This window comes from Rhea pennata, chromosome 3 (assembly GCF_028389875.1).
Source record: "Rhea pennata isolate bPtePen1 chromosome 3, bPtePen1.pri, whole genome shotgun sequence".
Taxonomy (NCBI): domain Eukaryota; kingdom Metazoa; phylum Chordata; class Aves; order Rheiformes; family Rheidae; genus Rhea; species Rhea pennata.
Genome location: NC_084665.1, coordinates 129,164,078 through 129,184,828, shown reverse-complemented (window position 1 = coordinate 129,184,828; position 20,751 = coordinate 129,164,078). Strand labels below are relative to the sequence as shown.

At 46.4% G+C, this 20,751-nt stretch overlaps 1 protein-coding gene across 5 annotated transcripts in view; it reads left to right on the top strand.

Moving 5' to 3' along the window:
• DTNB (dystrobrevin beta) overlaps nt 1–20,751 on the top strand; it is a 219,126-nt gene that overhangs the window by 184,322 nt on the left and 14,053 nt on the right. For all 5 annotated transcript variants that reach the window (XM_062573367.1, XM_062573366.1, XM_062573364.1 and 2 more), the window contains one exon: nt 17,251–17,410. In XM_062573367.1, the coding sequence (XP_062429351.1) occupies nt 17,251–17,410 (160 nt within the window). The remainder of the gene's footprint in view (nt 1–17,250; nt 17,411–20,751) is intronic.

Genomic DNA, 20,751 nt, shown 5'->3' with positions numbered 1-20,751 from the left:
GTGCTTTGCCTCTGACCTGGAGGATGGTGTGTGTTGGGAGGGACTTCTGGCGGTCTCTAGCCCAACCTCCTGCTCAGAGCAGTTCCAGCTGGAGCAGGTTGCTCTGGATGCACGTGCGAATGCGGAGGGAGGATCCTTTCCCTCTCTTTGCTGGCTGCACTTTTGCTAACGCACCCCAGGACGTGGTTGGCCTTTGCTGTGTTGGCACATGGCTGACTCCTGGTCAATTAGGCTTGGCTTGTGACTTCTGCAGTCATGATGGACTGGAGCAGTATGTCAGGGAGGCAGGAGTGCATCTTTGGACTTCTTCCACTTTGGCAAATTCATTTATTAAATGAACATGGTGTTACTGTGTAATGAGTGCCTTGGGGGAGACACCTTTTCAGATTAGCAGTAGGCTTATAAGAGAGAAGTATCATTCTGTGGTCCCAGATTTCCTCGTGAGTAAAGCTTAATCTCTAAGTCCTGAAACATTCTAGGAAATATCTTACGCCCAGATCGTTCCTCATCATGGCATGAAAGCTGATTTCCAATTACATCTTTCACAGGGGAGATTGCTTAATAGGGGCTGCGAGCTAATACTAACTCCGGAAAAAACCTTTGAGAAGACAAGGCCAGGCGGTGCCAAAATTATGGCAAATGAGTGTATCTTCCTTAAAAGACATACTGCTCTAAAGTATGGAGTATCTCAATGTTCTTGTCAGAACTGGTCAGATAAATGATCCAAACCATGAAGCAAATTTAGGTGCCGGATCTGAAAGAAAATTTGGACTTGAGAGTTCTGCTTTCTTGGCTGGCTTTTGCCAAACTTTACTGAATAACAGAGCAAGCTCAGAGAAATCAGATTTTTCAGTAATTACATGGTACTGTAAAAACTGTTTTTTTTTCTTTTGAAAATAACAATATTGTATTAATGCATTTTTGTCATGTATTTTTTCCGTAAAGGAGATGGCTTTTCCTCAAAGCAGCCTTCTTTAAATGAGTGAAGTGTTTCAAGTCCTTGGGAAGATTCCTGTTCCCTTACAACTGTTATTTATACATTCTTCCAAGTTTGTGTTGTCTAGCTGTAGAAAACATTTTTTGTTTAAAAAATCTTCCAAGCTAGGCAATTCACTTTTCAGTGAATACTTTGTTTTTTTATGTTCAGAAGACATTTAAATTTGCATAGCAAAGCTCCTCAGATATTTAGAAATGTTAAAATTATGTTGCATACCAATTTCACAGTGCTCTTTATATTTGTGTATTACATCTGAGTTTCCAAGGTTGAGATGGTGTGCCATTTTCTAGATGACAGTATGTGACATACAATATGTCACATCTGCCCATGTGTTAAGCTCCCACATTTCCAAGCCTACGTGCACCACAATGAGTAACCACCTGCATTGACCCGTGCAGGTGGTCCATAAGGAGCAGGAGAGCCAGGAGGCATTTAGGCACCTCATCACCCCACCACAGTGGATCAGGGTGGTCCACGGGCTCAGCCCACAGTCCCAGCAGTCTCATCCTATGTTATGTGACCATACCATGTCAGAACTGGCCTTGAGCACCTGCAGCCAAACTCTTGGGGAGGTGGCAGATGTTGCCTTGCTCTCAAGGCCCTCACATTTCCGTCCAAAATACCTTTAGCTTTCTGGCTGTATTACACAAAAATATTCTTATGGGAAATGTTCATTCACTTATCCCTTGGCTTCCTTGTCAAATTGGCACGGAGACTTTTAGCCTCCCTTATTTCAGTTTAATCTTTGGCCTAAGAGTCTGAATGTCCGTCATAGAAACTAGTCTCCATGGAGTCCTGAAGTCTTAAGGTAAATGACCACTAGATGATCTGGTCTGACATCCTTTATATCATAGGACACTGCACTTCACTGAGTTACTCCAGATTGAAAACAATAAAATACCATTTTGTGTTAATTTGTTTAGCCAGAAATGGCACTAGTATTAGTGTGAAAACTTGATGAAACAAAGAATCTTAATTTGCATTGTAAATTATCCCAGTGCATCCATATGTTGTTGAAAAATGTGTTGTCTCAATTCCAGGTTGTGTGTACCTGGCTTCAGCTTCCAGCTGGTTTTGATTCTACCTTTCTTTATTAGATTGAACATCCCTGAATTCCCTGAACATCTAGTGTTTTCATCCTGTGAATGTACATATTTTGAGATATTTAAAAGCTCTCTGGACAGGGTCCTGGGCAACCTGCTGCAGGTGACCCTGCTTGAGCAGGGGCCTCAGACTAGATGATCTCCAGAGGTGCCTTTCCCCCTCAACCGTTCTGGGATTCTATACCTACTTATTTAGAAAAAACATCTGTTAATTTTCTTTTGGATAAGCTAAGCAGGAAGAGGTCTTTGAGTCTGTCATTATCAGTCACTTTTCTTTAAATAATGCCTCTGGTTTTTTTTTTTTTGGGGGGGGGGAGGGGTTCTTTGAGTGCCTTCTTCTCAATCTCTGTTTTACAAGGTAGTCTCCAGAAATATTTTGCTCAGCTATTCCGATACCGTTGCCATCAGCACTCTATTTTCTTATCGCCTCCACCTCTCTTTGCCACAGTAGCCCCCTAAAAGGTCCTGGTCATTATCATCAGTTTTATTCCTTTATTTTTTATTAATATAATCTGTCAAGTTTTCTATTATTTTGCCTAGTTTTAATAATAGACTAAATAGTTTAGTTACCCAGTCACTGTGCTTTTCATTTTTAATATTACCTGGGAGAAATGTTAATATGCAGAATTTCCCATTACTTTAGGATTTATTAAGAAGAGATATCCGTAAGTCAAAAAAAAACTCTTCAGGCAACTCTTTAGGGACTCCTAGTTCAAGTTATCCAACTTGCTGCCTTTAAAAATAAGTTTCTTCAGAGAATAGTGTGAAATACTCTTATATTACTGTGCTGTAATCAAGTCATAAAAATCTGATCCCAGAACAACTACCAGTTTCCACAGCATCAGTTATTTCATCATTGTTCACCTTGGTGAAGTCTAGAATAGTTACTCTGTGTTGGATATGGTGCTCTTTGTAGAAGAAAATTGTCATCTTTAACCTTTGTAAATACTAACGGAGTTCCTAATGGAACTCTTGCAGACCCATCTCAAATTTAAATCCTCCAAAGCCAAACAACTTCTCTTCTGTGCTTTGCATGATCCCTATGCATTCAAGATCCTGGAGTTTTGAGTTAACAATATATCTAAAGAAAAAGCATTAAAAAAAGATGTGCTTAACTCTCCTAAATGCTAAAAAGTTAGATTTTTGCATTCCAAGCATGCAGATTCTCTTTGAACATTGTGTCCGTACTAGCAGTTGTCTCTGCTCTCCTGTTATCCAAGATTTCTAATTCTTTTGCTTCTTCTTTGGGTACAAAATATATAATATATCTTGATTTTCTAAACACTATTATCCTTCGGTAGCAGTAATATTTTAACTTCTGATTAAAAGTCACTTTTGCTAAGATGGAAGTCATAGAGCTTTTGTCTCTCCCTCCTTCTTCATTTTGAATTCGTCATTCTGAAACATGAATAACCAGAATTGTCCATAGTATTGCGCCAAGTGTCTCATCTGCATTTTATATGGTAGAATAGAGATAAGAGAATATTGATGGTGATATCTTGGCAGTGTATCCTGGGGCTGCCTAGATAACTACACTATCCTGGAAATGAGTATTTATACTGCGGTCATGTAGTATGCCCAGGTCTTCTCTTCTATTGACTTTGACTGATTGGCTCCCACCTTATGGCAGAAATTAGAAATTCTTGCCTATTGAGATTATAACCTTCTATTTTGTACTACTATGTTTCATGCCTTTTCTATTGTTCTAGTCTTCAAGTTCATCCAGTTCTTCGTGTATAATATTTTGATCTTCCTCTGTATTAATGATTCATCCTAACCTTTATGTCATCAGGAAGTTTCATTAGAGTGCAGTTATTTTCGTGCGCGTAATTAGAATATTAAAGAAGATGACTCCTTGAGGAATTCCACTTGTATCCTCCAGGCTGTAGGTGGCCTTTCAGCAGAACCCATTTTCTTCCTGCTTTTAAGGAGGGATATAATTGCAAGCTGCAGCTCTTTGCCTTACTGACCTGTACTGGCAAATGTTGCAGGTATCAGGTGTGTCTCCCCTGCCCTGTGATTGCGTTCTGCTCGGGCAGCTTCCCTGGTAGCTCTCGGTTGCGGAGCGTCATGCAGTCGCTTTGTCTTCTGACTCGAAGATTTCACACTTCTGTCTCTTGGTCAAAAATTGACAGACCATCTTTTCGATTTCTCACGCTTGCCGTTCTCACCCTTCCCCTTGTCCTGTCCTTGGCAATAGTTACCGTATCAGGCCAGCCGAATAGTCTTTATTCTTCGGTTCAGTGGTCAGGTTTATGCTTCTAGGTAAGTATCTTTTTGTCTAAAATGGCTGCCAAAAGTTGCAAGCGTTAAAACTTCCTCCTGATCTGTGAAAAGGGAGCGTGGCTCATCCCAGAGCTACTTCTTTGTTGCCGACATCCATCATGTGTTCAGAGAGAACTGTGGTCTGCGCCCAACTTCCTTGCAAAGTCACAGGTCCTTGCCCGCTTCGAAGTTCGTGTGTAAACTTGTTTATATACTGAATTAATACGTGAATTTAAAAGCTGGATCTGATCAGAGACCTGTTAGTTCCGGTACTTGTTCCATGTGCTCTTTATTTGCCTAGGTATCTGGCTGGCTTCCGGGGGAATGGTTGTTACGCCCTGCCGTAGAAATATCAAAACCAGAACTTGTCTTTTCTTCAGCTGCTGGCAGAGCAGGTTCGTTTGTTTGGAGGGAGGAAGAAGCTGCTCCTGGGAAGTGAGATGACAAGGAGGCGAGTTTTGTGTTCGGATGTGCTGTGATAGCGGTGGTGGTTTCAGTCTCCAGCCTTGTGTCCTGCCTGCACCCTCCCTGCTGCCTGCCGCCGAGACGGCGCCTGGGAGCGGTGGGGCTGGTCCCTGCCACCCTCCCGTGGGTGGCCACACGGGACAAGGGAAACCTGGAAGGAGGCGACCGGCTGCCCGAGGTGTCAGCATGCAGCCGGGCTCCGCGAGACCTGCTCCCGGCAGCCGGCTCCGCGGAGGACTCGTCCCACACCCAGGCTGCCGAAGCTTCCCGGGGGCCAGCCGGAGAAGGTGGTGGCGAGCCGCCCCCGCGACGCGTTCGGACGCCCCATGGCTCCGTGGCCGACGCTGGGCCAGGGGGCTCGGAGACCTCCTGCGGCGCCGGCGGCCAGCTGCTCACGGCACCAGCTCGCTGCCGGGCTGGAGGGATGAAAGTGCCCGCTGAGAAGCCTGAAAACAAAGCGCAGATAATTTTGAAAGCTAACACTTGCTATTGGTCTTGTGTAACACAAGTCCGCCAGGGCATCGCGTGGGAATTGAAGCCGTAAGAGCCCCGGGAACCGCTGCAAATGGGAGAGCAAACGGAGCGGGGCTTGGGGAGGGGCTGGTCCTGCTGGAGGGAATGGTCGAACGCAGGTAGCCGAGCCCCGCGAGAGGCCCTGCCGGAAGGGCCCCGGCACAGCCCGGCCGAACAGCCGGTGCCTAACGCGTCCTATTTTCCCCGAGAAGGAAATCTTCGGTTGCTTAGTGGCAACCCCCGCAAGATGTGGACTCGGCGAGAGCGGTCCCGGCGGCACGTGCGGCGGCAGGGACGCGGCGCGCGGGTGCGCGGAGCGCGCCGGCCAACCCGGAGGGGGCCCGCGTCCCGCGCCGAGAGCAGCAACGCGCCCGACGCGGTCGCCCTAAAGTAAGGGGCTGCCGCCGCAGCCCCGCTCCCGGGCTTCCCCTCCGGCGGCGCGCCGCCGTGCGCCCGACCTCGCGGGGTGGATCGGGGGGCCGCTCGATCGGAGCGCTGCGCTGCTCCGGAGGTGCGCCGCTGTATTTGTAATGCACCTCTTCATGGTCATCCGTGTGTTTTTTTGGGTACGTAGCTCTACGGACGCGTATCTGCCCGAGCCCCTTGGGCAGGACCCTGCGCCGCGGGGGCCGGCGCGCTGCTCCCGCGGTTTTCCCGCGCAGCGCGCGAGCCGCGAGGCCGGAGCGCGCTGGGTGTGAGCGCGCTGCGGCGGAGTGAAGGTGACTCTCGGCACGAGCCGTCTGCCGCCTGGCCGCCGTCCAGGCGCTCGGCGTGGAGCGGGCACGGCCAGCGTGCCTCTCGCCCGGCGTTGCCGTGATCACAGCCCTGCTTCGGGTTTTAGCTGGGGGATTTCAGTAACGCCCCGGAAAGGTTATTAGCTACTGAAGTAATGCGCTTTTTATGTATTCCTGTATGTGACTGTGCCTGTAGGTTTTGCTGTAAGGCGTGAAAGGGAGACAGGAAGCGTAAGGCCCGCTTGGACGAACAGCACTGGCTCCTGTCCACAGGGGACGATCGGATTTAATTTTCCTACAACTATAAGGTTAACAAGGCTTATTGGTGGGGGCTCTGAGTTTACTCACCTTATCTTCTGTTTTAGCTATTTTCTTAAAAGAATATTTGCAAGTGGGAGCGTGAGGTGTTTTTAGCACACGCTTCCATCTAGTTGAAATTCTTCAAGCAAAGGCAGCAGTAGTTTCACTGGTAGCACTGAAAGCAAGCGGGTGTCTACGTTTCTGGTTAACATAAATAATTCTAAAAGTCCTAGTGAGAAGGAAAACCGTAAATGGCGGTACAGACTGTCATTGGGTACAGACCCAATGTTGGTAGGATGCAGTAAGGAGGAATCGTAGCCCAGAGACTGTAGTCATGCCGCTGGGACGCGACGCTGCACCTGCGAGTCCTGCACGGCGTTTTAGCCCACCCCATCCCCGTGCTGCTGTCGAGTCAGAGAGCCGTGCACCGAGCTCTTTCCTGGTGGGTTAAAGCAATTAAAATAAAATTGTACTGAAGGAAAGCAGCTAACTTTAAGCATAGCGTCTGTATTTCTCATTTATATTTGTGCAGGTCCACTCTATGGCAAACTCTTACTTCCTCTCTGTAAAGCAAGGAGTGGACTAGATGAATCTAATGTAAAGCAGTTATAAATTTTGGTTAGAAAAAAGTTCTCCAAGATAGTTGCCAAGGGCTTCCTGTGAAAATATAAAGATGTATGACGTGAACTCTATAGTTCATTTTTTCTGTCCTAAATTAATTACTATTCGGACTTGGATTAGCTTATGCCATCAAGTGGAAGGGGATTGCCAGGGCTTTGGAGAATGGGGTGAGAGTTCATAATTATCCTCAGAAAGTGCAAAGTGCAACAGTATCTGGAAGGTTAAAAAAAAAAAAAAAGACTTTTTGGTTGACTTTTCCACAGCAGTACAAGTTTTTGCACATATTTATTTAGGAAAATCAAGGAAACAAATATGAAATGTAAAGCAACTGGACGGATAGCCATTCTGCAGAGAGGCGCTGGGGGGCTGTGCTGGATCAGAAAACAACCGCGAGCCAGTGTTGTTGTGGTATTAAAAAAAGGCACATGTTAGGTTGGGGCTCTCTCACAAAGACGCACAAACAGAGCCCTCTGCTCCACCGGCCTCCCCTGTGGCCTGGCCTGGGTAGGGTGTCCAGTGCTGGGCACTGGACTTCCAAAAAGGTGGAGAAAGTCGAGAGAGGCTCAATGAGAAAGGTCATGTTTTCTAAGCCTCAGATTTGTCAGACACAGCTGAAGGACCAGGGTTGTTTACTCTAAAGAAGAAAGGACTGAAAGACTTGTCTTTTAAGAGAGACATGGAGCTACTGGAGAGAGTCCAGCATAGGGCTACAAAGATGATCAGAGGACTGGAGCATCTCTCCTAGGAGGAAAGGCTGCGAGAGCTGGGCCTGTCCAGCCTGGAGAAGAGAAGATGGAGAGGGGTTCGTATCAATGTCTACAAGTACTCTTAAGGGGAGTCTGGCCCCATCCTCTTTTCAGTGGTGACAGGTGACAGGACACGAGGCAACGGGCACAAACTGAAACACAGGAAGTTCCACCTGAATATGAGGAAACACTTCTTTCCTGTGAGGGTGACAGAGCCTTCGAAGAGGTTGCCCAGAGAGGTTGTGGAGTCTCCTTGTCTGGATATATTCAAGGCCTGCCTGGATGCAACCCTGTCTAACGTGCTGTAGGTGACCCTCCTTGAGCAGGGGGGTTGGACTAGATGATCTCCAGAGGTCCCTTCCAACCTCAACCATTCTGTGCTGCTATGATTCTATGAGAGTGGGTTTTGGAAGCCTTCAGATATATAAAAGATAACTAGAAGAGAAAGGGAATACATGTTGTCCGTATCCACCAGGGCTGGGTCGTGCAGCAGGCTTCAATTGCTGCAAATTTCATTTAGGAATTTCATTTAAACTTTAGGAAAATCTTAATGAAGAGGTTTTTAAGAGCGTGTTGGATAAACATGTGTCAAGAAGGGATTATGAAGAGCTGGACCAGCTGTGGAGTAAAGGGATGAATTAGATGATTTCTTCCAACTATATTTTTCTATGATTCTGTTCATTTCAGGCCAAAGAGGCCCTTGTCAGCAAATGTTGTCCTTTCTCAGCACTTCACCTTTATAAACAATAGTTTTCATCATTCTTGACTACAGAAAAAAAGTACCTGAAGTTGCCATAAACAGAGTTTATTTTTGTTAGCTCAGTGGTAATGGTTGCAAATTTTTTCAGTTTTTCCCTATGTTAGTACTGTGATAGACCCTATCACAGTAGGGGTGGGGGGAACTCATGCAAGCAAGTGGTCAGACCAGAGGAGCAGACACATACACATGGTTGTTGGGGGTGGTTATTTGAAGACCAGACCCAGGTCACACCTGGGTCAATGGGAACTGCAATGTTGGGTGCATAGGACTGCTGATTCACGGAGACTGAGGCCAGAGGAACTCTTCAGGCATCATACAGCACAATGACTTTTCTGCTCCTGTTCACTACCTCCTTGTGTCCATTAGTTGTGCCACCAAATTAGACATCCTGGAAGGGAACTTGCTTGTCCTGCAGGTCTATGTTGGTTCTCAGAGGGACAGGTATTGCCCATCACCACCAGCTTGCCCGTGTGGCCAGGGTGTGCAGCCGAACAGCACATTAGCCTGATACTTTCCCAGCCCAGCGCAGGCTCCTATCTCTTGCCAGCCCAGGAGGGACCCCAAAGGATGTGGCTTTGGGCTGGGGAGAGGCTGCATGTGCAGGCATAGCTGGCTTTGCCACGGCACCCGCCGCCTCGCTTCAGGGGCTCATCGCAGCCCTGCAGCAGCCACAGGTGTGGGTTGCCTTTCTCACAATCTTTTTGCATGTCTTCCACAAGTTTGTGCTATTTTATGCTTCATTCTCAGGTGTTTACAGAAATATTGAATACGTGCCCTGAAACTGTTCCCCACAGAACTGCCTGAGCTGGTGAATGGCTCCCGTCAGACCTGCGATACCTTTTTACCTTTTTCACATACGTCAAATATCTTAATCTATGCAGTGGGTGCTTTCTCAGTGTTGTCTAGTGCTAACTTTTTTCCTGAGGCTGTCGCACATTACCAAATCAAATGCCTTATAAAGGATATTATTTCTCTGTAATTACCCTTGTCAATAAATTTCATAATCTCCTCCAGGAAGGAAATCAAATCTTATTTGGCAAGGCCTGTTTTCAGCAAAACCATGTTGTCCAACATCTGCTCTGTTTCTGTCACTGATTCCTTCTGAGTTAGCAACTTAGCTGTTCCGCGGTTGGTTGGTGGGTTGTTCTGCAGAGGTTTGCTGCCTGGCTAACCTGCTGGTACTTATCCAAATTGTTCTGTTTGGTGAAATATTGGCACTCTTCAGTGCTCATAAATTCCCTCAATATTACAAGACTCTTCTAAACAAAATTAACCTCTGTGCAAAGAGCATCTCAGCTAGTTGTTTTCAGACTCTTCGATGCTATTTATTGCCTTGGCTCAGACCCAGACTGAGCAAAGGAATGCAAGGGCGCTCTAGCTGTCGGGTTGTATATATGTGTGAAATTTTAAACACAGATGATGTAGGCTAGACTGATGACCTATACATCCATATAAAGACTAACTTGATTTCCTGCTTGCCGGCTTTTTGGTGACATATGCAGAAAGCAAAGTTTTGCTTTCCTTTCCTGCTCTGTAACGCTTTGTGGTCGCGTCACGTGGGACAAGCTTAGCAGTGGTTACCGTGCAGAGGCAAGCACGACTGTGTCAATGCTGTTCGCAGAAGTGGGGCTACCCAGGGCCAGAGAGGTTGAATGAGATGGGGAAGGCAGCGGAGCGAGCCAAGCGTGCCGTGAATCCTGGAGCGCCGAGTGCCGCGGGCCTCTCACAGCCCTCTGCATGGGGAAAGCACCTGGGAGAAAAGAGAGGGCTTTTGTTTTAAAGAAAGCCACTGCAGCATGAAAAAGAGCTCCAATTACTTATGGTGAATATTATAAAAGCCCTCCAGCTTTAGCCCCATGATACTTGACGTGAGCAAGCCAGACTCGAGAGCCATTTCATGATTCTTAAATAAAAGGCAAAGGAAGCAGGGTAAATCTGAATTAGAAATTGAATTTGTATGATATGCAGATGAAAAACCCATTCCCATTTCCCTTTCTAATGAAGATCTGTGCTTTTTCTTGGATGCCATTTGACATAGTCTGACTTGCTTTATTCCCTACAGAAAAGATGCAGAACAAAAAAAGAGAATTGTAGGCCATGTGTTCATATTCTCACTTTTGCTCTGTTTCTGCCATATTTTCTGGAATAAATTTATTTGGGGCACGATGAGATGTTTACTTATCTAAATCACTTATCTAAGTAATGTTAGATCTTTATTCTTATGTGTATACACTATCCCTTTTATCTTCATCCATAGAAATGTAGAAAAAGTATTACCTTAAATGTATATTACTTGCAAAACAAAATTTTTAGTTTCTCAGTAAGCATCTATAGGATCATAAAATTACAGAAATGTTGGGTAGTAGGGCCTTCTGGGGGTCTTTAGTCCAACTTTCCCCTTGAACAGGACTCTTGCCAGCACTAGATCAAGTCAATTCTGGCTTCCTCTAGGCAAGCGTTGAAAACCTCAAGGGTGGAGATCCTTCACCTCTCCGGTGGCCTGTTCCAGCATTCCAGTACCCTCCCAATGAAAAAAAAATCATCTTAATGTCCAGCATCTATAAAACTTCCCAGATATGACATGTGAGCTCGGGTTTTTAGCCACAAGAGGAGGTAAAGGGAGGACTGGACTGTATAGTCTTCCATCACTTGAAGCTTGACTGAGGAGAAAACAGAGCCAGAGTCTGTGCTGAGACACAGCGAGGGGCAATGTTCAGAAAGTGCAATGGGGGAAATTCAGATTGCGTGTAAGAAAGAAACTCCTTCCCGTGAGAGTGGTTAAAATCTGGAGCAGGTTGCCCAGCGAGAGGGTAGAATCTCCATTTTGGTGGATTTTCAAACATCAGCTGAACATGCTGAGCAACTTTCTCTGGCTTTGAAGTTGGCCTTGCTTTGAGGAGGCTTTTGGACTAGGCCCCTCCTGAGGTCCCTTCCCACCTAATTTTTTCAGTGATTCGGTGATCCTGTTCTCCTTTAAAACTCTTCTCTGTCATGGTGATTGTAGAACATTTGACAGCAGTTAAACTGTTGGGACAAGGGAAGTGGTGGTGAGAAAGTATTTTGTATATCTATTAAAAGCTATTACAGTCACTTCTTCCTGTACCTCTATTTAACTGTCTTTGACACAAGGGCCAGAGCTTTCTCTCTTCAAGGTTTTTCAGGAAATATTACGGTTTTGTTAAATTAAACCTCAGAACGATTGTATATAAGACGTGATAAGCTTGTACCAATAAATCTAAGTCAGCTCCCAAACATTTCAGGAGCTGGGTCAGAGGTTTTCTTAGTTGTTTTCCTAAGTTGAAATCCATCATCTATATGCTCCTTGGTGCAGTTTTCAGGAAGAATGTGTAACACGTCCGTCCCCAGGACGTTTATAGAGCCCAGGCGTCTCCTCACAGGCCAGCAAACTCGGATCCGGCTTTGCACGCCTGCTCAAAGGCGTCTCGCGGCGAGGTGGGCAGCAGCGAGCCCCGAGAGGGAGCGGACCCCGGCCTGCCGCTCCCCAGCCCCGTCTCCTTGTCGAGCAGACTTGAAAACGCACCTGCCCGCGCTGGGGAGCAGAGGAACTGAACCCAAAGCCCCGACACGCACCCGCTTTAGCAGCGTCAAAATCCCCAGGGGCAGCCTTGACGCCGGTGTTTATGACCTTGCCCCATCTCTCCTCGTACTCTCCGTGCCCTCAGTCTTTGGAGGAGGAAGGTCGTGAGACTGATCAGTCGTTACGAGTGTCCCGGGGTCTTCCCGGGGCGCCCCGCGTCCTCCTCCGCTCTAATCTTGGGTGTTTCTCGGGGCTGCAGGCCTCGTCGTGGGCTCCCGTGAGCAGCGTGCTGCCCGAGAGCCCGAGGCTGAGGGCCACCGGCCGGTGACATCCGTAGTGCCAGCAGCTAGGAAGCGCCACGTTGAAGGCACCTCGTGCGCTCTTATTTCTTTTTGCCCTACGTATGCATCCTAATTACTGTCAGAAGGTCACGCATCGTTTCTCCACGTGCGTCATTTTTTCCACGGGACCTCTTTTAATCGTTCGGTGCATAGAGAAGACACTCAGGCCTATTTGAGAGTGCACCCACTATATAAAGTATAACAGTAGAGAGATCAATAGGTAAAATAGATTTATTTTATTTTATTTTCTCTGGAATTAGAGGAAAACAGATATTACCAGGAACTAGAGAACTACATGTCAGCTCTGAGCCTGAAAAACACACTTTCCCTCTCCTTCAAGTACTTGTTTATGTGTATGCTCTCGCTGGGAGTACATCCTGGCACTGAAAACAACCGTACTTTTTGCTTCAGCAGTGCCTGCAGAGTATAGTCATGAAGTGCTGCTCAAATGTGTGCAGCTATGAACACCCCAAAACCCCCTGAGATTGTTGCTGAGATTGAATCAATGTTTATTGCCTTTTTTGTGAGTGCATCATTACAAATTTGGCTGGACTCGGTCTTTCTCCCTTTCCTTCTCAAAGCTTCTGTTCATTTAATCCATGGTGTCAGCGCAAATTCTGTGTTTAATTCTGCACTGATGATTGCCACTTTTCCTCACGTATTTGATGCATGAAGAGACGCATGAGAGTGGATTATTTCTTTCCTCCTACAAACATAAACTTGGAGGGCCCTGTAGCAGTTCCTGCAAAATTACACATGCAGTGCACATGCAGGAATAGCTCAGATCATTTCCTTTCCCACCTGTCATTTGGTAGATGCCTTGGTAATGCAAAATATTTAGGTCTTCTTGTACTTGGACGAATGTCAGTGTTTGCCATGGGCCACCTTTTCACTGGTCTTGTAGGTCAGTAATGAGAAATGCTTCTCTCCTTGCTAGGAAGTCCGTTCCACACTACCTCTTCTTCAATAATAAGCTCAGGCGTTTTTTGTGCCCTGACTCTTGCCTACCTGCACCTCACTGCACGGATGTTAAATGTTTTTGAAGTTAAAGCTCACCTGCTCATCCCCAGCCAGGAGCACTATTCAGTGCTAGCGACTCCTTAGCTATGGGCCGGCTGAGCTAGGTTTTCAGCCTGCAGTGCTGAGAGATGGTATCCAGTTTCAGTCCTTGCTACTTGTGATTCTGGATTAACTTCTAGATCCCAAAGTATCTCGCTCATTTGTTAGTTTGATGAGATACAGCCACAAGAAATGGGCCTTGGGGTTTGTTTTTCTCTTCCTGACTATATCAGCGTTTTGTGTCTGGGGGATATGAATGCTCCCATCCTTGATGGATCTGTGTTCTCCATCTTTCAATACAAACGGATTTTTTAATACTAAAAGTGTTAGTCAGAAGGAGTGAAGAGATGTGTAGCTTTTAGAATACTTCCTATACTTGTTTTTTTCTTAATAAGATCACTCTCAGGACTTAATAATTTTCTGCTGGAATAGTGTCTGAATTTCATTCCAACATCGATCAAGGAGGTAGCCCACCTTTTTTTTCCATAAGCCACAAACTTCCAGAGTGAAGCTGCCTTTTGTATCAGCTGGATGGTAGGTGTGCACTCTACTCGTCCCTTCACTGAATGAGACTTTTGGGAAGTCCCTTCACCTGGTCATGTCTGAGACCTCTGCGAGGTGGGAGCTTTCAGCCCAGCCACTCACCTTGCAAGACGCAGCTGTAAGTGTGCAAAGGCGGCTGCAGCCACACTGGTCCAGGAGAGCTCAGAGAACAGCAGCAGTCTTGAACTTGCAGACCTGCTCCACAAGCTCCATTCACATGTCCAGCAAACATTCATGGGCCACCTTGAAGCTGGTCTCCTCTGAGATATGTTGTGTGTATGTGCATTTGGAAGCCCTTCTCAGCATTGCTAAGGTTTCTGGGTGCTCTGTCACTGTGAGGAATGCCAGATGAGGAACAGTCTCAGCCCTTGGCTGTAGTGGTTGCGGTGTGCAGATAGGCATGACTCGTCTGTGTTCTCAGCGATTAAAAGCCAGCTCAGTCCCAAGTGCTGGGCACCTTGTACAGCCAGAGATCTCAAAGATGAATGACATTAAATACGGGATTTGCCTTCCCCAGGGCTCAAGTCTTAATGTAGGTAAAACTTGTCTAGTTCTGCTCTCTGGACTTTTGCTACGAGATTGCAGCCCACCAAAATAGAAGTTTCTTGGGTTCAAGGTCTCCTTCTGATCCAAGGAGAGGGCACATTTGCAACAAATGCCGTGGACCGTAAGTGGAAAACTGTGTGAAATGGGTTGAATTTGCCTTGCAGACTGTAATTTGGCCATCCGTGGCTTAGGCAAGTATCTTTTGGGGAGGGAAAGGTCAGTAATGAAGTCTTATGCTATTAATTGAACTCTTGCATTTCTAAATAAAAAAATCTGTAGTAGGCTTTTCATTTTTAATCCCGCTCTTGCCTGCCACTGTAAATAGGTCTCAAGCGATTAACAGTAGTGTGTACTGAGGTCCCATAAAGGAAAGGTGTAAGCTGGGAAACAAATTTCAAAACATAAAATACTTCCTACATCCTTCACTGGTGTTCTTACAGGGAAATGAAAGTTCCAACTAATTGGCCTCTACCTCTACCTTTGATGTGGCTATTAATAGTTGTTTAAGTTCTGTTTTTAATTCTTAATTTATGCATGGGCTTTTTTCCTCATCTAAATGGCTGCCAAGATTGACACTTAGTTTGGGAGGAAAAGAGGGAATGAGCAGTTTCCTGCAGATCCAAGCCCTGGGCCTGTGCAAAGGCTGCAGCCTGGAGATCCGTCCCTCGCTGCTCACGGCAAGCCCTGGGTCTGCCGGACCGGCTCCAGGCTAAACTGGCACCTCCAAGCAGTGGACATGGCCTCTTTCTCCATGGCCAAATGCACGTCCAAACGTTCCTGCCTGTTACTGTGCATTTCCAGGTCTTTTTTTATAGATTTATTTTACTTTCTGGTGCAGGGAATGAAGGTGCTGGTGTTGCGTGTGCATTTTTTTATTTACAGATATTATGATTTGAAAGATAACAATTTTCCCTTTTCTCCTGAAAGTGCCAGTGTTGCAAGAATGTTTTGCTTAGGTCTTTAAATCCCTGCATTATTAACATGGTCTCAAAGGGACGATTTTCCACATGAGCAGATTTACATGTTACATTTAATATCAGTTACATTGGCAGGGAGACACTAAGTAGATGGCAGATGTCACTGGCCTTGCTTGGTCGTGAGCAACATCTTGTTTCTTGGGCGTCTCCACGGAAAGTTGGACATAGCAACAGGGAAGTGTGTGATGTGAGCGTGGCTGAAATCTGCACTCCCAGGTGACACCGCCTGTGCCTTCTCTCCCACTGTCCTCTCCTTGCTGTCCATTTTGTAGAGGTGCAGTGGTTTTGCCCCAGGAGCTTGGTTTCTGATGCTCTCCTCTCATGGTGGTGCCGACGTCCGGGTTGTGCAACCATGCACAGCCGGGCACCCGTTTCGGCATGCTCCTGCTGCATGCAATGTGCCCGTGAAACAAGAAAAGTGTCGTAGGAAACGCAGAGCAGATACAGGCTGCCGAAACCCCCTGTGCTTGAGACTCACCAGTTTCAGGCTGGCTGCAGTTCTGCTCCTGGCAACACAGGGACCTGTCAGGACCTAGAAGCCCACCAGAAACCACCATCCCAGTGGAGCGGATGAGAATACTGCTGGTTTGCCCGGTGAGATCAGCCTTAATATGTAATTATTTATGAGCAGCTTTCCTGTGATCAATGTCAGCACACAGGCAGCATTTAAATATAAATACAGTTGCAGATCATAAATCAATGCTAGCAAAGCAAGACAAAACTGATTTGTAATGAGTTTGGAGTTGAGCAATAAGATTTAGAGATTGTGGAAAGATACAAATCACTGCGGACAAGAACAAGATCGCTAGCAATAAAATGAGACTCTGTACGTTCAAAGCACTTATGAGTAATGGCTTTGCCTCCGTGGAGGACTGACATCTCGCTCTTGGGGAGCGATGGCGCGGCGGGGAACGGCCTCCCAGCACAGCACAGCACCGTGCCACGGCCCCGCTGGGTCGCAGCGGGATCCTGCCCCTCCTGGGCTGGGCTGCCCGGATCTCCACAGTTACTGGCAGGAAGAGGGAAGTGAGAAGCTGAGGTCTCTGAAAGTGCCGGGAAGTACCTGGAGAGATGCACTGCTTGATAAACGCCTCTCTGCTTTCGCTCTTGCCGCCCAGGAGCGGCGGAGGACGTACGGGAGTGCTGAGGCTTCGGATGGGGAGCCGCTGCTGCCCGTGTTGCAGAGCTGCTCCCGAGGCGCTCTGAAAGCTGCTCTTGGCCTGTCGTGGCGTGGCAGGAGGAGGCATCTTCACCGTCTCCATGCCACCTCAAAGCTCTGGGGCTTTGCGTGTTGTTGCCCGAGGAAAGGTAGCTGGGTACAGAGTAGTTGATGGCATCTTTTCAGAGTGCACAGCTGTGAAGATGACTCTATATGTTTCTTTATTTTTGTAACTTGATGTTTGACCAGCGACACAGCAGCCACGGGTTTAGAGGCCGTAGCTCAGCTCCCAGACGTTGCAGCCCCCGCGGAAACAGTTGTGAGTAAGGCACGCAGCCCAACCTGCGCGGGTTTTGGCCTGACTCGTGATCCGCTCAGTCCTGCGTGCTGCCACCTCTGCTTTCTCGCCCGTGCGGGAGGAGTAGCTTAACGTCTACTGATCATGCACTCACATTACTCAGATTGTGAATGTTTTGGTAAAGTGTCTTTCCTTGAGTGTTTTTTAACAGAATTATTTTTAGCTGTTGACCCAAAAAATATGAAGTTAAAAATTTGGAAACTGTGTCTCATATCTCCCATCCAGGCTCAAGCAGCAGGCTCTGCACACTCGTCACCCACCCACGGAGCGAGCCGCCCGATGCCCATGCCCGTCAGATCCACCTCAGCCGGCTCTACCCCAACGCACGTCCCTCAGGACTCGCTCGCAGGTGTTGGGGGAGATGTGCAGGAAGCGTTCACACAAGGTGAGTATCGTGCGAAGCAGGTTACAGGTGGTGCTAGCACTGCCATTCTTACGTGTGACACAAATGTAGCTCGCAAATTTGGGTACGATAATTAATGAAGCACCTTCCTGCATTCTAGATAGACCAAATGGATTGGGGGTGTGTTTTCAATCTTTACAACTTAATGGAATTATTTCTGTGATCGTGGTCTTCCCTCCAAGGAGGGGATCTTCCCATCTCACAAAGTTATTCCTGCAAGTAATGTAACAGTTACACGTTAAAAACTGATTGTATTTACAAGTCACGTAGTTGAACTTTGCATCACTGTGCAATGAATTGCAAGAGGAAAATTAGAGACCTCTTACCAGAATGTGACCCAAAGATTAAGCAAAAAGGCAGTTCAGTTACTAAAAGTAGAGAAGCAAGTAGCACTGTTGTCCAGAATATTCAGCTAACAGTCTGTCTGCTGGTTATGAGGGGAAAGAAGGTTGAAATTTTGCAGTGCAGATCAGTGAAGATGATTATACTGGATGGAGCACTTAGCTAGTGTACACACCTGTGAACTGCTAAGCTCCCTCCGACACGCAGACGTGCAGCAACCCTGTGAGGAGAAGAAGGAAGGAGTACCAAACATGAGGAGTGGGGCAGAGAAGAGGAGAGGGGAAAGCCACAATGAGGAAACAGAAGAGAAAATGTAAGGAAACGGAGCAAGCAGCGACGCAGCCTCGCTGGAGGCCCTTTGCTATGCCAGGATGCTCTCAGAGGACGCAGCAGCCGAGGGGTCCGGTTGGACTCCCCTCTGTGCGGTGTCTGCCGGCTGATGCTGCTTTGCCTTCAACACCAAGGGCATGTAAAAGCATGGACACCCATTTCCCCTTACTGACTTTCCCTCGCTCTTGGCTGGGGATCAGAACTTCTTGTTATTTCTTTCTCTATATTACTCCCCTTTACATTTGAGGAAAGAACAAAAAAAAAAACAAAACAAACCCCCCTTTTTTGCCTACTATTATTGTTGCCAACTGCTCCGTAAATAGACATAGTCGGTGCTGGATAATCAGGTAGTTTTAGCCATGTTCCACTCTGTACACTTTGTCCTCTGTTTCTTTGGTGAAGTCCATGCGGCTGGGCTCAGGTGGAGTGCATTTTGCTGGGGTAAGCTGTCCATTTCTGTATAGTACGGCTTACAGCGCTTTGGAGAAAATCAGGGCAGCAGTTGACATGCATATTTTGAGTCCGCAACTTCTGTAGGTAGTGTGAGTTTATTCTTAGCTGCCGCTTCTTTTTAAAAAAAAATTTACAGGCACCTCTTTTAAAAAAGCTAACTTGTACATGTCAAGCCATTTGTGACTCAAAAAGTGCTTCAAAATTTGAAGACAACCAGAGGAAATGGAAACTTGTTCAACCCAATAAGGGCCACGACCTCATCCTCAAATACTGAAGAGGAGGAAGAATGGAGGCTTGATTCTCCAGGAATGTTAGAAGAAGGCAAGCAAGGACTTGGCTGTCAGGCTGATGTCAGGAGGCTTGGCAAATAAGATTTTTTTACCTTCAGGGAGCCATTTCACTACAAAGGGAGGTGGAAATGAGTTATTCTTCACTCCTACCTACTTCAACTGTGTTCATACTGAAAGAAGTCATTCTCAGTAAGAATGCGTGCCCATATTCTTTTTTTTCTCAGGAGTGGTGTCGCTCACTTTTTATGCACTCTTTTCCTCTCTTTTGCCCATTTTGGTGTAGAGCTCTAAATCTTTAGTACTCCAGAAGCAGCCTGGTGTGGAGAGCTCTGAGGGAAGCGTCTCCAGGAGATGACCTCCCTGAGTGCTGCTGACAATCACAGAGGTTGTGTCTGAATTACTGGAGCACGAGACACTCCAGTGCAGTCTCATCTTAGGGGTGTATAGCCACCGGGGGATGAATGTAGCAAATTTCTTTAATTTTACCTTTCTGAGTAGCAACATCTGCCTGTAACTCTTTGGACTTTTAATGCTATAGCAGGGCCTGGTTGTTAACTGAAGTCCTCAGTTGTGGTTATTTTCCAATAGACCTTCCAGTGCTACATTTCTTGAGGACATCCACTCGTATTTTTTATTTCACTTACCAACAATAAAGGAAGGAAAGGCAGAAAATCCATTATTTCCTTAGTGCACTGCTATCGCAAAACTGCAGGTAGTGTTATCTCAGGAGCCTGTTACTTGCTGAGCAGGGAAGATCATGTCAGATACCTTTGTCAGATGAATGGTTTTCTTCTTAAAACAAAGAAACTATGAAAATAAACTTCATGGAACTGATGATACATCTGGAAGGCAAACACATTTTAAAAAACAATGTGCATTTATCAGCTGCTGATTGGAAAATGAACTGCTGCCAGAAGAAGGTACGGAAGAGACTACAAAATGTAGCAGAGGAGCGGGAAGTAGCAAGGAATACTTTTAATTAGTATTTGAGTCTAGAAGGTTGCAGTGAGGACTGCATGCCCTCAGCACAATTAAAGGCTCTGTTACTTGTTCTCCAGAATTTCAGGCAGTGAGCAGGTGAGTTGACAAAGAAAGTCCAGTCTGAAAACGCTGTATCTACAGCCCCTCTGTGAGTAGGATATGTCTTTTTCCAATCCCATCGGTAGGAACAAGCTCCTCATCCCTCTAAACACTTCCAGAAACGACAGCAGAAGCAGGCATTTCCAGAGAGGCAAGATGCCAAATACCAGAGGCACAGCACTCCATCTGTTGCTGTGGGTGGTCCAGTCGCCTCCTCTTCATCTCTGCAGCGAGTTTGATGGTACAGCCGAGAGCTCTCAACTGATTTCTTTGGCAGCTGCCTTTCCTTCCCCCTTTGCAGATTGACTTTCTTTTTTGCAGGCTACATAAAGTGGAACAGCAGTGCAATGAGTCCTGCAAGTTACTGAGAAAATCTGCTCTATCTGGTTCATCCTTTTCCCCTTTCCTTTTTTTAATGAGGAAAGTACAAAGAGATGAAAAGATCTCCTTCCTGCAACTAGGAGTAATGAACACATGATTATAGTAGTACGTTAACTGACGTGCTTGATTTTTTTATTTTACAATATTGTTTTGGCACCAAAATTTGCTCTCTATTCATCTGCTTTTCTCTTCAAGAAACACAGGCAAAAGCCATGACAAAACAGTGTTCTCTCTGAATGGTTTTTAGTCAGAATTGCCTTCCTCAGACCCCTGGCTCTTGTAGGAGTTCATGTAATAATCAAGGATTCCGTGATACCTTTTACCAGAATGACTGGTTCTTGAGGATACGAATTCCATTGGGACCTGTCAGTATTGCCTGAAGTGGAAACCTGCTTTTTCTAGGTTTTAAGATCTGGCAGCATCTCAGATATATGTTGTCATGTATCA